At 41.8% G+C, this 17,297-nt stretch overlaps 1 protein-coding gene across 1 annotated transcript in view; it reads left to right on the forward strand.

Annotated features, from left to right (window-relative positions):
• Nucleotides 1-17,297, forward strand: part of r3hcc1l (R3H domain and coiled-coil containing 1-like) — a 134,457-nt gene that overhangs the window by 100,150 nt on the left and 17,010 nt on the right. The window contains exons 4-5 of the mRNA XM_041210300.1: nt 4,243-4,313; nt 16,527-16,622. Coding sequence (XP_041066234.1) covers nt 4,243-4,313; nt 16,527-16,622 — 167 coding nt within the window. The remainder of the gene's footprint in view (nt 1-4,242; nt 4,314-16,526; nt 16,623-17,297) is intronic.

Consider the following 17,297-nt stretch of genomic DNA (forward strand, 5'->3'; position numbering starts at 1 on the left):
GGAAAGCTAATAGAATGATATGATTTATTGTGAGGGGAATTGAATACAAAAGTAGGGAGGTTATGCTTCAGCTGTACAGGGCATTGGTGAGCCCATATCTGGAGCATTGTGCACAGTACTAGTCTCCTTATTTAAAGAAAGATGTAAATGAGTTAGAAGCAGTTCAGCGAAGGTTTACTAGACTAATACCAGGAATGGGCAGGTTGTCTTATGAGGAAAGGTTGGACAGGTTAAGCTTGGATCCACTGGAATTTAGAAGAGTAAGGGGCGGCTTGATTGAAACCTTTAAGATCCTGAAGGGTTTTGACAAGGTGGATGTGGAGAAGATGTTTCCTCTTGTGGGACAATCCAGAACTAAGAGTCACTGTTTAAGATAAGGGGTTGTTCATTTAAGGTAGAGATGAGGAGAATTTTTTCTCTGAGGGTTGAGAGTCTTTGGAACTCTCTTCCTCAAAAGGCAGTGGAAACAGAGTCTTTGAATATTTTTAAGGCAGAGCAAGATAGATTCTTGATTAGTAAGGGGGTGAAAGGTTATTGGGGATAGACAGGAATGTGGGATTGAGGTAAAATTCAGATCAGCCACGATCTTAGTGAATGGCAGAGCAGGCCTGCACCTAACTCGTATGTTCATATTATAAAACAAAATATGACACTGGGCCACATTGGGAGCTGTTGGGGGAGATGACTGAAAGCTTGGTCAAAGAGGTGAATTTAAAGAAGCATCTTAAAGAAGGAAAGCAAAGCAGAGACTCGGTTTGGGGAGGAAATTCCAGAGTTTAGGATCCAGGCAGCTATAAGCATGACTACCAGTGGTAAAGCAATTAAAATCAGGATGCTCAAGAGGCCAGAGTTGGAGGCGTGCAGATATTCAGAGAGTTGCAGGGCTGGAGGAGTATACAGAAATAGCTGGGGGCATATACAGAATTACTGGGGGCAAACCCATGGTGTGATTTGAAAACAAGGGACAATTTTCCATTTAACTGTAGCTTATCGTTAGAACTCTTAATGAGCAGTCGCTTTTTTAGGTGGCATTGTTTAAAGGAATGTGGCAGGGTGGTAAATCTCTGCTCCTCTTAGAGTCCTCCCTAAACAAGATCTTTAATGTCCATCTGAATGAAGGAACAGGGAGACAGTCCCCAAGTTTTAATACCGTATCCAAAGTACAGTGGAGCCCACTCTGAGTACTGCATTGCAGTGTCAGTCTAGGTTATGAGTTCAAACCTGGGATAGGGGCTCAGATGTACAACCAGTTGACGAAGGGCAGTAGATTTGCCAACTGTTTAAACTCTGAAGTGAGCTCCCGATGAGTTTGAATCTAAGCACAAAAGATCCATTAAGCTGCCATTTAATTGACAGTTTTTCCTCAACAAAGTCACAGGGATATTGGGAAATGCACATATTATACTGATGCAGTAGTGGATATTCCTTTGAATTTTAATTCCAAAAATAACAGCCATGTATTGTGGAACTGGAGTAAGGTATAAGCAGGATCAGGTAGGGAGTAGCAAATTCCTTTCATAGAAAGCCAGTTGGGTTTTTACAATAATCTGGCTGCTTTCATGGTGATTATTTTCCTGATACTAATCCACAAATTATCAGTATTATCGAATTCAACTCTCAATGTCTAGGCTGTTAGCCCTTTATTACACTCACTATGTAATTGTGCCCTAGGCACAAGGCAGGTTAGGGCAGATAAACCTCACTTGAACTGGTAAATTGTTGCTCCCTCGCAAGAATCTCCCCTGAATTTTCATACTGCTTAAATGACCTTTAAATTATTGTGTGTCTAAGGCTAAAAATACCCAACTGCTTGGAATTAAGTAAAACTTCACATTTTTGAAGTTAGCGTTGAGGGATACAATAGCTATGGTTTATTTTGTAGCCGACATTAAAGTACCTCAGGATATTTGCATGGAAGAAAATCCCTCCTGGTTTAAAATGGCATTTTACATTGACTATGCACAGGGCAAAGAGATGTGTAAAATTAAAGAAATTGGTTTATTAAGCTGTCACCGGCAGGCAGTTTAATGGAAGAATTTTTCTTCAACTTTACACATGAAAGAGAATTGCCCCCTTCCTGCCCTTTTCACTGTTTTTCCTGAGGTACAACAATTGCAATAAATTACTCATTTTCTTTCTGTGTACTTACTATAAATATTGGTAAAAGTACCCATGCACTTTGACTGGAACACTGTGGTCACCACAGTTGCTGTTCCATTTGGGTTTTTACCTGCCAAACAACAGGGGATATGTGATGTAGCTGAGGACCTGCACTTTAGTTCTAGCCTAAAGGTGATCACTTCTAGCCTGCTCTCGCCTTCCTCTACTCTAAAAACATCTGATTGGAATTTAATTCAATGGGGTGAACTTAGTGAGGCTGTTCCCTTGTGTCAGAGGAAATAGCAAAAGAAACTCAGGCTTGAAAGGTGGAAGGTGTTGGGGGATTTATATGTGGCTTACTAACAGTTAACCCAGGGCCCGTGTTCTAAGTTAACTCTCACAAATGTATTACAAGGGGACATGAAGGTAAACTAGTAAAAGGCAACAATACTAATGTCAGCAAGCACAAATCATGATTAATACCTGGACTGCCTGGTTGGGTACTGGAGGCAAAAGCTTTCAAAGCACTCAAGAGCTTGTTAGCTGCAATGATGGAAGGGAGAGCACAAGTTTAAATGTAAGAAGGATGTATATGGGTCGATTGGCATCCCTTATCAGTAATTACTGTCTGTCTATTGTGACCTACGAGGATTGTTGACGAACTTTGCAACTTTATGCACAAGCTTGGTCACTCTGCAGCGCTTAAAAAGGCTGCCTAGGAATTTGGGGATTTAGATCCCAGTGTGGTGAAGTATCAGCAAATGCAGTATTTGCAGCCCTGACACTCCAGTTCAGTGTTAATAGAAACATGCACTGTTCAAGATCCTGTTCTCATTTCCTTGTCCAGGTCAATGTTAACAGAGTCCATGATGCCATTCAAAGAAGAGCAAGGAATTCTCTTGATAACCTGGCCAGCATGCTTCCCTCAGCCCACTAAACCAAAAGTAGTTGTTTGTTTCATTGCTATTTTGTGGATCATTGCCGTACACAAAACAGCTGCTGCCATCAACAGTTGCCAACTGCAAAGTAATTCATTGTGAAGTGCTTTTGAGTGCTGATAAGGTGCTATATAAATGCAAGTCTGACTCTCTAATCAAGCTGTATTGTGTATTGCACGGCATAGCATGCCATTATGGTTGGGGGGTTACAAGTTCAGCGTTCAGTTGTGCAAAATTAATTTCTAAATGCCTTGTAATTATGCCATTACTTCAATAATCAGATTCATTGCTGTCGCAGTGTATCACTTGTTATATTTGTGCTAGGAGGAAGATAATCAGATTTGACAATTCCAGCTGTATTGCCATGCCTGTGAAGTTATCAATCTGTTGCTAATTTCTTCTTTTCACATCTTCAAGACTTATTAATTGTGATTTATTTTGTCGAAATTGTGTCTTTCTCTTTTTTCGTTTGTTTGCCATCTTGTGGAGTGCATTCTTTGCTGCTGAGCCAGATAAGTAGGTGATCAGTTGGCAAAGTGCTTCAGTATGACTCAGAAGATACACAAGCAACTTCTAACCTTACCCAATGATTCCCCCTGTGGGGACCTTGCTATGTGCTGAACAATGGCTAAATTCCAATTTGGCTCACTGTTTATGTCTCCAAATTTTCTCCCTCTTTCTTTTCCTGTCCTCCCCACACTGGGGTACAGTTTCACTGGCCCCAGTAACCTCCTATACTCCATCTAACTCGCCTCCCCTTGTGTGAGACAAGATGGTCAGTTCTGTGGAAGGGTCATGAGGACTCGAAACATCAACTCTTTTCTTCTCCGCCGATGCTGCCAGCCCTGCTGAGTTTTCCAGGTAATTCTGTTTTTGTTTTAGATGGTCAGTGTTGGTAATTACCTGGATCTGAGCCAATTCTGTCCTCACCAATACAACCTTGGCTGATTTCCCCTTCCCTAACCCAGGGCGCTGAAGCCAATTAGCTGCTAGCTTAGTTGAATTAAGTAAATTAATGTAAACCGAGACTAAAACCAGGCACTTTCAGTCTGGCTCAGCTGTAGGCTACCTTTGTTAACTGTGACACTGGAGAGCCTTGCCTTTTTGTCTGCATGGATTTGTATGACTCTTAACCGTTTTGATTCTAACAGCTATTTCATTTCTTTTGTAAATGATCTAACTTTGAGTGCTTTTTATTTGGTAGGAAGAAAGGATTCGATATCAAATGGGTGGATGACACACATGCTTTAGGCTTGTTTTCAAGTGCATTTGCAGGTATGTTTTGAATTTGCGTTGAATTATATTAAACTTATCCAAAAGTCACTTTTTTTCCTCTACAACACCAAGCAATCCTCTTTTGAATTTGCTATATTTACACTATTGTACACATGCTCAATGGCATCTTGACTATTTCATTTTGTTTAGTTCTTCCAGTTCTGATGGTAGCCCCATCTCTAATTCAAGGTAGCAGAGTAATGAATGCCACTACTTTTGTGTGGCAACCTTCTTAAAAATGGCTGCCCAGACTTCCCATTGCTGAGTAGTTCTGCCTACCTTATGTAGCTGCAGCTTCATTATTTTCTTTTCCTTCCATTCTCTTTGCATCAACATGTGACCCTTGCTTCTAATCAGTTCTGTTTTCTAGTCCTGTCCTTTCTCTCACACCCGAGGAGGGAGAGAGAGAGACATTGCAGGCTTGTGTCATGCAACCATCAGGGCCTTTTCCATTTCCTGACTCCCAGCATGTTGCCTGTCACTGGGAAGGAGAATGGGACCAGGACACTGTTTGACAGAGGGCACGTGATAGGGCAAGAGGGAATCAGGATGAGAGGCTTAGAACTGCTGGGGAAAAATGCCCAAAGCTTTGTGAAGGGAAAAGAAACCGAGGAAAGTCAGGTATCATGCCTTGAAGGATTTTTTTGAAAAAGCACTCCCGACAAAGATTAAACCAAAGGTCACATACAAAAGAACGGTGAAGTTATGAATATTTTCTTGTATTCCCTTAGTGGTTTTCCTTTTTGGATTTTGCAATTTTTTTTTAAACCACTCACTTGCCTGTTGTCCCCATTTTTGATGTGTGTAAGTTTGCATGCACGTTAAGCGTGTGTAAGTGTCTATATGTGTAGTACAAATATAAGGAAAGTACCCAAGAAGTAAGAAAAAAAACCTTTCCAGTCTGGTAAAATGTCTATTAATTTGTGAGTATTGCTGATTTCACAGAAGGTTAGTTGAACATTGCATTAGGCTCACCCAGCTGTTGTTTACTGATAACAAGAATGTGCCTGACATTTAAATAAATGTTTCTGATTCTTGTCGTCATCTATTTCTGCTCTTATTTTTTGCAAGCAACATGTGTAAAGTGACTAACGAGTCTTCACTTTATCATGTTTCCTTCAGAGAATTGTTTTGCACTTGTCAAGTTGAATGATGGCGGTGCTTTCCTTTTGTTTGTTCTATCAAAGGTGAATTTGTGTTAACGGAGTACCATAAGCAACAGCACTGCTTCCTTCAACAGCACCCATTACTATAAGTAGCCCATAAGCAACCCGCCCACGTTTTCATGAGTCTTAAGAACAAAGGTCAGATCATTGGACAATCATAAAAGTCAAGATTCGGATTCCTTCCCTGTTGGAAACCGGAATCATGCGTCTCTAGCCTTGATTAAAACAGTGGCAGAAAGGGAAGTAAATAAGAGAGAGCAGCATGCAGAGGTTATGGATTTCTGTCTGAATGCTGCTCCTTCAGACTAGTCCTAAAATGTTAGAAATGTTTCTAGGAACATAAGAACAGAAATAGGTCATTTAGCCCTTGGACCTGTTCCTCCATTCAGTTGGATCATGGTTAATCCTAGGTCTTAGCTCTGTTTAGCGGCCTTGGTTCCTTACTCCTTTAATACCCTTGCCTAACAAAATCTCAATTTTGAAATTTTCAGTTGATGTCCAGCCTCAACAACTTTATGGGGAAGAATCTTCCGGATTTCTCCAACCCTTTATGTGAACAAGTGGTTCCTGACATCACCCCTGAGTAGCTCTAATTTTAAGGCTATGTCCCCTCATTTTGAACTCCCCCACCAGAAAAATAGTTTTGTTCCATTAACCGTATCCGTGCTCCTTTAATCATTTTAAACATTTGAATTAGGTCTGCTACAGCTTGTCGCCGATGGAGTAAAGTTTCCTGTGCCCCCACCCGCACTCACCCATGTACTGAAATCCTAACCCTCAAGTTTTCTTCTTCTGTACCAATCATAATTTAACCAATTTCCATACCAGTCAGCCTTATTGTATTAATTAAAGTTGAACTGAAGTGGATCGAGGCTGTCTTTTTATGCAGTACCCACACAGGCAGCATACAGAGAGAGGAGACTTAGGTTCGTGTGCTGGCTGCAAAGTCAGGCTTCAGAACTAAATGAACGCCAAGGCACCCTGACTCTTGTCCTTCCTCCGGAGAAGCATTGCTCCAATTTGCAATATTGTGACAATGAATATAAGGTAACAGATGGCTGCCAGGGTTCTGAAAAACCATATTTCACTTGGGTGGGCATAAATTGTAACAACGCTATGTTTGTGTGGTTTATTAACAGGAGCAGACTGCAGGTTTTGTAACAGGCATACCTTTGCTCTTGCTCCACTGGCTGGCCTGAATAGTAAGTGCAGATGCACTGAGCCACTCCTCTGCCTGAAATCATCTGCATTATGGCAGTAAGATTAAGGCAATAATGAAAATATTAAAACAGGCCCAGCAGAAAATGCTGGAAATGCATAGCAGATCAGTCAGCATATGAAAGGAAAAGATGTGACAACATGACTGGATTTTAAACTATCCTTAACTATGAAAAGACTAAACAGGCTGAGTTCACGTCTCTAGAAAAAGAAGGTGTGGGGGGTGGGGGGGCAGGGTGGTGGCGGCAGCGGCTGACCTAATTGGAATCTTTAAAATTATGAAGGGTTTTGATAAGATTGACCTAGAAAAGATGCTTCCACTTTTGCGAAGGTCTAAAATTAGAACCCTAAATATAAGATTGCTGCGAATAAAGCCAGAGAATTCAGGGGAAACTTCTCCACCCAAAGAGACTTTTTTTTTGTACTCGTTCATGGAATATGGGTGTCGCTGTCTAGGCCAGCATTTATTGCCCATGCCTAATTGCCCTTGAGAAGGTGGTGGTGAGCTGCCACCTTGAACCGCTGTAGCCCATGTGTGGGAACATTGTTAGGGAGTTCCAGGATTTTGACCCAGCAATAGTGAAGGAACGGCGATATAGTTCCCAAGTCAGGATGGTGTGTGGCTTGGTGGTGGTGTCCCCATGCATCTACTGCCCTTATCCTTCTAGGTGATAGAGTTTGCAGCTTTGGAAGGTGCTGTTGAAGGAGCCTTGGTGTGTTACTGCACTGTGCGTCAGTGTTGGAGAGAGTGAATATTGAAGGTGGTAGATGAGGTGCCAATCAAGTGGTCTGCTTCGTGTTGTTCCTGTATCATGATGTTGGAGCTGCACTTACCCAGGCAAGTGAGTAGTATTCCATCACACTGCTAACTTGAGCCTTGTAGATGGTGGACAGGTTGTGGGGAATCAGGAGGCGAGTTACTCTATGCAGAATTCCCAGACTCTGACTTGCTCTTGTAGCCACAGTATTTTAATGGCTGGTCCAGTTCAGTTTCTGATCAATGTAACCCCCATGATATTAATAGTGGGGGATTCCATGATGGTAATACCATTGAATGTCAAGGGGAGATGGTTAGATTCTCTCGTTAGAGATAGTCATTGCCTGGCACTTGTGTGCCACAAATGTTACTTGCTACTTATCAGCCCAAGCCTGAATATTGTCTAGATCTTGCTGTATATGGACATGGATTGCTTCAGTTTCTGGAGTCGCGAATGGTGCTGAACATTGTGCAATCATCAGCAGACATCCCCACTTCTGACCTTATGATGGAGGGAAGATGAAATGGCTGAAGGCCCTGAATACGGCAAAGGCTATGGGCCCTGACATTATCTTGGCAATAGTATTCATGAATTTCATTGATGAAACAGCTGAAGATGGTTGGGCCTAGGACACTACCCCAAGGATGTCCTGGAACTGAGATGATTGACCTCCATCAATCACAGCCTTCTTTCTTTGTGCTGGGTATGACTCTAACGAGTGGAGAGTTTCCCCCTGATTCCCATTGACTTCAGTTTTGCTCGGGCTCCTTGATGTCACACTCGGCCAAATACCATCTTGATGTCAAGGGCAGTCACTCTCACCTCACCTCTGGAATTCTGCTGTTTTGTCCATGTTTAGTCTAAGGATGTAATGAGTTAGGAGCTGTGTGACCTTGGCGGAATCCAAACTGAGCATCAGTGAGCAGGTTATTGCTAAGCAAGTGCCATTTGATAGCACTGTCGATGACACTTGCCATCATTTTACTGATGATTGAGAGTAGACTAATAGGGCAGTAATTGTCCAGGTTGGATTAGTCCTGCTTTTTATGGACAGTACATACCTCGGCAATTTTCCACATTACTGAGTAGATGCCAGTGTTATAGCTGCACTGGAACAGTTTGACTAGGGCACGGCAAGTTCTCAAGCACAAGTCTTCAGTGCTATTGCCAGAATGTTGTCAGGGCCTTTGCAGCTATTTTTTAATATCCTGTGGAGTGAATCGAATTGACTGAAGGCTGACATCTGTGATGCTGGGGACCTCCAGAGGAGGCTGCAATGGATCATCCACTCAGCACTTCTGGCTGAAGATGGCTGCAAATGCTTCAGCTTTATCTTTTGCACTGATGTGCTGGCTCCCCCATCATTGAGGATGCAATATTTGTGGAGCCTCCTCCTCCAGCAAGTTGTTTAATTGTCTGCCACAGTTCACAACCTGGCAGGACTGCAGAGCTTGGGCCTGATCTGTTGGTTGTGGGATCACTTAGCCCTGTCTATCACTTGCTGTTTGTGCTGTTTGGCACGCAAGTAGTCCTGTGTTGTTGCTTCACCAGGTTAATACCTCATTTTTAGGTATGTCTGGTGCTGCTCCTGGCATGTCCTCCTGCACTCTTCATTGAACTAGGGTTGGTCGCCCAGCTTGGGTAATGGTAGATTGGGGAAATGCCTGGCATGATGTTACAGATTGTTGTTGGATACAATTCTGCTGCTGCTGATGGCCCACAGTGCCTCATCGATACCCAGTTTTGAGTTGGTAGATCTGTTCAAAATGTGAAGTCAGGACTTAATCTCCACAAAGACTGTGCAATGGTAACTGCTACTGATGCTGTCATGGACAGATGCATCTGCGACAGGTAGCTTGGTGAGGATGATGCCAAGTAGGTTTTTCCCACTTGTAGTTCTCTCACCACCTGCCAAAAACCCAGTCTAACAGCTATATTCTTTAGGACTCAGCAGCTTGGTCAGTTTTGGTGCTACCGAGTCATTCTTGGTGTGGACATCGAAGTCCCACACATAGAAGCACCCTCAGTGCTTCCTCCAAGTGGTGTTTTAAAATGGAGGAGCACTGATTTATCAGCTAAGGGGGAGCAGTAGGTGGTAATCAGGAAATTTCCTTGCCCATGTTTGACCTGATGCCATGAGACTTCATGGGGTCCAGAGTTGTTGATGAGGACTCCCAGGGCAACTCCCTCCCAAATGTAAACCACTGTGCTGCTAACTGTGTTGGGTTTGTCCTATCGATTGGGCAGGACATACCCAGGGATGGTGATGGCTGTGTCTGGGACATTATCTGTAAGATATGGTTCAGTGAGTATGAATCAGACTGTTGCTTGACTATTCTGTAGGGTAGCTCTCCAAATTTTGACACAAGCCCCTGGTTGTTAGTAAAGAGAGCTATGTAAGGTCGACAGAACTGGATGTGATGTTGTCATTTCTGGTGCCTAGGTCGATACCAGGTGGTCCATCCAGTTTCATTCCTTTTAGAGTTCACTCAGTTGTATCAAACCCTTACAGCTTGCTTGGCCATTTGAGGGCATTTAAGAGTCAACCACATTGCTGTGGGTCTGGAGTCACATGTTGGCCAGACCAGGTAAGGACAGCAGATTTCCTTCCCTAAAGGACATTAGTGAACCAGATGGGTTTTTACTGACAGTGGCTGATACGATGGGATGAAGTAGGATGGGAGGAGGCTCCTGCAGAGCAACAACATTGGCACAGAGCAGTATATCATTTCTGTGATATACAGTCTATGTAAAAACGCCAGCCAAAACAGAATCCTCCTTCTCTGTTAGACATGGACTGACCTGTTCCAGCACAGTATATCCCTCTCACTCCACCTTCCAACTCCCTGTGATATTCAGCAGTCATGTGTTTTCCTTTTGATCAGTAATAGCTACGCTCTGGCCATTTAGTGGGCAACAGATTGAAGAGCTTTTAATTCTGGGATCTTTATCTCAACTTTTGGAATTGAAAATGCATGTTCCCAGACTCATTGCTGATATAAATAATATTTGCATCTAAGGAGCTCCAAGAGTGTGGAATATATGATAAGGAACTACAGGAGGTGATTTCTAATCCCCCAAGTGACATTACCTGAGGGAGAATAATAGTCAGTGCCATTAGTAAGATTTTTAAAAATTCATTTTTCATGGTTCCTCAACATGCCTTCTGTTTATACAGCATATTGGCTAAATAATTAAAACTTCAAATTTTCTGTTTGTGTTCATTTTAAATGCCAACTACATTGATGTGGAAATTGTGCTCACTTACAAGGATCATTTCATATTCTTCAGGTGAGTCTTTTTTGGCTTGTCAGGCATTTCCCCCACCAACAATCCCTTCCAAAGACGAATGCTTGCCTCCAAAATCCAAAGTGCTACTTGGCATGCACAATATCTAGCAATGTAGTATTGTCAAAGATCAAATGGAATATTCCTGTTGCTGTAATTTGCTTGCTAGAAAAGTCATCAGCCCTCTTAAATTCTCCAAAACTAAAGCAGGTTTACTGAAAGTAAAAATTAAAGAGGAAAAGATCAAGATAGCAGATTTAACTTTCAACTTTGGTTCATAAAGTAATAAAACACTCAATGCTTTGCTAACACTTGTAATAAAACTGAATCTGGTTCACGATATGATATATATATATATATATTTGATTGCATTTACTCCTCTTTAGTTTTCATTCAAGTGCTTTCTAATTAATGGAATATAGAAACCTTGAGTGCAGGCTGCAGAATATATTTCCATCTGAATATGAAACTCTACGTTCATTCCTCCCTACAGGTAAAACTCGCAGAACACCTCTTCTCTGAGTGAAAGCTGCTTTAGAATTGCTCCACATCAGTCAAATTGAATTCATACACACATTAGATGCTAGGCACAAATTCCATTTTGACCAAGCTGTGAAACCCATTTAGATTTGATTGATAGAAAAAATATGTTAATTCACAGAACAAACCAAGCAGCTGGTTCCTACTTTAGGTGCACCCATTCTTAATGAGAGCCTTACAAACCAAATGTATTTGTACAAGAGGAATGCTTTGTCTCTATATAAACTGGACTCACAGTATTAGTCTGCTGGCTCCAGAGAGCGTGAAAGCCCATGGATGGTTCCTGGCGCTTGGGTATACTCTAGCAAATCAGCCTAGCCTGCAGCAATCAATTATTGCAGAAAATAAAAACTCATGGTATGGGGGATCAGCGCTGGGACCTCAACTGTTTACAATTTATGTAAATGACTTGGATGAAGGCATGGTTGCCAAATTTGTTGATGACACAAAGATAGGTAGGAAAGTAAGTTGTAAAGCGGACATAAGGAGGCTACAAAGTGACATAGATAGGTTAAGTGAGTGGGCAAAGATCTGGCAAATGGGGTATCATGTGGGAAAATGTGAAATTGTCCATTTGGCAGGAAGAATAAAAGAGAAGCATATTGTCTAAATAGTGAGAGATTGCGGAGCTCTGTGATGCAGAGGGACCTGAGTGTCCTGGTGCATGAATCACAAAAGGCTAGTATGCAGGTACAGCAAGTAATTAGGAAAGCTAATAGAATGCTGGATATGCCCATGGGTGAGAACAATAATTCATTCTGTGAGAAGTTTTGATGAAATGATAAGGGAGCTACATAATTACACGTATTTCTTTCCTTTCCCCAAAATCATCACATGGTTTCAATAAGTTTCTTCTCCATAAGTAGAGAAAGGGATCAATAATGATGTCACCAGATATGGTATAAATTTAGATTTTTACAGCACCTTTCCCAACCACAGGACATCCCAAAGCAGTTTACAGCCAATTAAGTACTTTTAAGCGTAGTCACTGTTGTAATGTAGGAAACGTGGCAGCCATTATGCACACTGCAAGTCCCCACAAACAGCAATGTCGAAATGGCCAGATACTTGCTTGTAATGATGTTGATTGAGGGATAAATTTCAGTTAGGACACCAAGACTTCTTTGAACTAGTGTAATGGGATCTTTGATGCCCACCTGGGAGGGCAGGTGGGGCGTCGGTTTAACACCTCTCCTGAAAGCACTCCCTCTGGTCAGGCCGCTGAAGTGGAACCTGAACCCACGACTTTCTGACTCAGGTGAGTGTGCTGCCAAATGAACCATGGCTGACTTTAATTACACTAATTTCAAGGGATTTTTATAATGGTTGTTTCTGGGAGAGTTGGTGTATGTGATCAAGTGGTTGCAAAGTTTCTCATGGTAAGGGGTGCTCCATTGGAATGAACAATAAAAGAAACTTAAGAAAAATTATGGAGGCTGAACACGTGGAATACGTCTTTTGCAGATAGAGCAGTTTCCTGTTGAGGCTAAACTGGTGGGATGAAAGTTGTCATCTATAAAAGTCCTACGTGAAATAAGTTTGGAATGACCCTATTAGATCTCCTCTTAGTCCTCTTTATTGTAATGAAAGACACCATATTTCTCTACTCTCTCATCCCTGAAATCACCTTTGTGAATCTCTTTTGCAGCCTCTCAATGATCTTGATTTCCTTCCTAAAGTAGCAAGGAAACTAACCCATTAAAAATAAATGACATAACGCTTGCACAAAGATATATCAAACTAATATGTTAAGCACGTGTCTGCTAATAACTGCCAGCAGCATTTGTCGGCTTATATCTCTGAAGAGGCCGAGAACTTGAGTTTGTGAGGATAACCATTTTGCATTGACTACCATTTTCATTTGGCTGCTATGTGGCCTCCCTGTATGCTGGATCCAAATGACTGGATCACATGCTAGCGTATCACAGGAACGTGTCCAGTGCTTCCTTCCTGAAGTGATGCTCAGTGCCTTCAGTCAGTCTAAATGTTTTACGCATGAGTACTCAAGCTGCATTTTATGATTTATATTCCTCCTCCTCCTTCTGAGTTTATGTCCCACACATGTTGGCAGGCATTTTGCACCAAAATAGGCGAACCTTTGCAGTGAGCATTTGCAGTTTGCAGCTAATTTTACCACAAAAGGGTCACAGCCGACCTCAATCCATTCCCAACCCAGCAGGTGCTCTTACCATCATGTGTCACTAGATTGAGATCAGGAATGAGAATCTTTTTTTCCCCTTAAACATGGGGACATCATGGCCAGTTTTAGTGTTGTTAAGGCTGAGTTTGTGGTAGAATTTCCTTGAGTGTGTTTATCTTTGGTCAGCCAATTGACGAAGGATAGCACTGGATCCAATATTTACTCAGTCTTGCATTTATTTACAATGTTAAATATTGCAAGCATATACCTCCTAACTCAGCCACACCACATTTTTCAACAAGTGCCTCTTTATTTATGCTCAAGTGAAACTCCCAGTTATTGCCCACCACAGGCATATAATTAAAAAAAATTAATATATAATTAACAGGGAGGGTGTGGCCTTCTCTCAGCTTCACCCTGTAACTTCAGTGGAAGATTGCTAGAAACCTTAGAAAAACAGATTACCTTTGGGACTTCTACAAAGTGTTGGAAGGTTAGAAAACTCCTGTGGAAATTCTGCTGTCAGTTCTTTAGCTTGCTTTATTCATGCCCTTTCCCCTTTTGTAATCTGGACACTCCATCCACGGGCAGGCTACGGACAGGGTTCTAAGCCTCTGTGATAATTGGAGATCAGGAACTAACCACAAAGAATTGTGGAAGCAGTCCTGTGCTGTAGCATGATTTATTAGAACTCCATATCTGGCATTGCTGTGCACGATGCACTTTTCAGTAGTAAATCATTTTTAAGACTGAATTAAATATGGATAATGAAACGCCTTTGCACACTCAGCAAATGGATTTGTCTCCCAGCCAGCAGGGTTTGATTGTTATCAGCATCTGTGTTGCAGAAGGCTCGAGAATGTAGGTGATCAACATCTTTCGTGGAAAGTGCCCTGACATCTATTGAAGGTTGAATCTCATCTCATTTAAACTACTATTAGTAAGTGAAGTGAAAAACATTAAAGGAAGTTGCCAGTGTTAGGGGACAGGAGAACTGTACAGGTCAGACAGATCATTTATTTGCCAAAGCGGAAAGTAAGTTTGAAGAATAAAGAAAGACTTGCATTTATATAGCACTTTTCACCACCACTGGATGACTCAAAGTGCTTTATAGCCAATGAAGTACTCCTTGAAGTGTAGTCATTGTTGTAAAATAAGGAACACAACAACTAACTGCTCATTTTATTCATTTGCTCACAAGATGCGTGTAATGCTGATGATCGCTGGTTGCCTTGAGAAGACAGTGACAGGCAGGATTGGGTGGTTTATTTTTTTTTACGATTGAGGGCTTTGCTAGGCTATTAAAAGTGAATCATAGATTGTGGGACTAAACTCATATGCAGGCCGGACCAGGCAAGGGGGTGGCAGGTTCCCTCTCCAGAATGGCATTAATGAACCACTTGGATTTTACAAAAATGCAGCTGCTTTCACTGTTATATTGTGGCACCATCCCACAAGCTGAAGTCATGGCTTCTGGGTCACTAAAACTGTACTATTACTACTACATACTGGGTGTGTATATGCTTTCTTTAGAGATGTAGGAGTATATTTCACTTTAGGATCATGTTTGTATTTTCCCTAACCTTGAAGAGATTTTAATTGTTAGGAAACTGTATAAAAGCTCTAACTTACATCATTTAAATCAGTGTGTATGGGTGATATTAAAGAATGAACTGGGAGGCGTTACTGAGCCAGACAGTACGATTTGATATCAGCAGCTGAAGATGTAGCACAATGGGGTTAATAACCATATCTGTTAATGTTGATTCAGCTGCATCACAATGCCTAATTCAGTGACTCCTCCCAGTCAGCTGCCCTAATGTCATCCACATTCTCCATTTAAACACAACCGTTCAAATCAATTTTGAGAACAACTTGCCCTTTTTATTGGAAAGGTTTTTTGTTCGTTCATGGGATGTGGGCTTTGCTGGCTAGGCCAGCATTTATTGCCCATCCCTAGTTGCCCTTGAGAAGGTGGTGGTGAGCTGTCTTCTTGAACCGCTGCAGTCCATGTGGTGAGGTTCATTTATCCTACCGTGCAGGGCTTTGGATATATCTGCTTGCATTGCATGCAGGATTGGGTGCCACTGAAGCATGCGTATTATGTACATAGTTATCTGGCAAACCCTTAAATACATATCTAAACTCCTGCAGCATAAAATACTGGAGCCAAAATTTTTGCAGTCTCTAAATTGACCTCTGAATTCATCCGGTATTTAAGCCTTGACTTTGTGGCCTTAAGAGAGAGAGAGCCTCATTTTGAGAACAGAATATCTCATTTATTATTGCATGGAATAATCTTCATTTTACAGAATCTTGTATTCTCTGAGTTCCAGGGAACAATGGTAGATCCAATATCCTATGCAAGATAACAACATTAAGCAGACTAACGTGAAGCTGCTTTGCTCCATTATAATCTCTGGGTTTGATTGGCTCTTCCAAAAAAAGTTCTGGGGAAATGTTGATCTGAGTAAAACTGCATATCCTTTCACCAGTCATTCGTTTAAAAAAAAAGCATAAATCCATTCAGGTCTGATCAATTTCTTGTCTGAGTTCAGAGATGTTTCAAACTCAAGAGTATTGAATCTCTCTCTCTATCTAGCTTTAAGCAATCTGCCACATATCAAGCTCTGTCTCTCTTTAACCCTCTCACCCCTCCCACCTCCCCCCACCCCAATTAGTCATTTTAATTTCAATTCGAGGGTTTTTCCCGCTCTTAATTTTATTTCTATTAATGCTTTCCCTTTGACACAAAAAATATTGTTTTTGAACAGCTAGAGCAATCCCCTCTTTGGTCTTGGTTGCATTTTGGTACAGGCTCATGAGGTCAAAGGAGGGCTCCTTCCTGGCAAGTGATGCCACTCAGTCCCACTCTCTCTGATTCCATTGCACTAGCCAGACAGTTACCTCCGCACTAAGGTGCTCTGAAAATAGCACATCATCCTTTGTTGATATTTCCCTGTGTGTGTTTGTTGACCTTGGGAATCTACTCGCCTCTGGGGGCTCAATAAAGTTAATTAGGATAGAAATGCTTTGCTGAGCTATATTTACTGCTGCTCCCCTAGACGCAATTAATCATGGCTGTTTTCTTGCATCTCTGTAGCACGTGACGCGATCAGTACCAAGCATCCCATGCTGAAGACTCGACCTTTGTCACAAGCATCTAGATCATCGAAGGTTAAGGCTAGAAGCTGTGCAGGTGAGAAAAGGACCGTAATTGCAGTCAATTAAGGCCTTCACAGTTTGTTGATTAAAGAGACGCTTTAATAATCTGACCCACATTTGTCAAAAAAAGCACGTAAAGCGAAGCTCATATTCTCTTGGCACAGATCTACGTGCAGTGGGAGTGACTTGTAGCTGATCAGGCTGTAGTTACCAGTCAGGTTAAGCAATTATCATACATGAGATTCGGTTTCTACTGCTTGTCTACATTTTTTTGGACTGTCACTAAATAACCCAAATGTGTGATCACCCCACAGCCAATTCTTCTAGCCCCTCCCGCAATCTTTGTTTTTCAGTTTTAACTAAATCATTTTGGTATTTGGTCACCATTGCATCCCTCCCCAGTAACAAAACAAAAAGGAATACTAGCAAGAACAAATGTTTTTTAGTTGGGAGGCTAGATTGGCCTCTGCCACAAGCTTAGCCACAAGGAGTTACAAGTCTCACGTAATGTTCCTGCTCTTATTGATTGGCGATTGGGATCTCTTCTCGAGCTGCCTCCCTCTCTCCCTGCAGGTCATCCTGGCTTGTGTTATCTTTCTGTATTTTATTAATGCTACTAATGTCAGTTGTCTTTTGAAATATTCCTGCCATGCTGCTCTGAAGCTCCAGCTATAATGCCCTACAAACTAGCTGTCTTGCAGACTCTTAC

The sequence above is a fragment of the Carcharodon carcharias genome, chromosome 17 (assembly GCF_017639515.1).
Source record: "Carcharodon carcharias isolate sCarCar2 chromosome 17, sCarCar2.pri, whole genome shotgun sequence".
NCBI lineage: Eukaryota > Metazoa > Chordata > Chondrichthyes > Lamniformes > Lamnidae > Carcharodon > Carcharodon carcharias.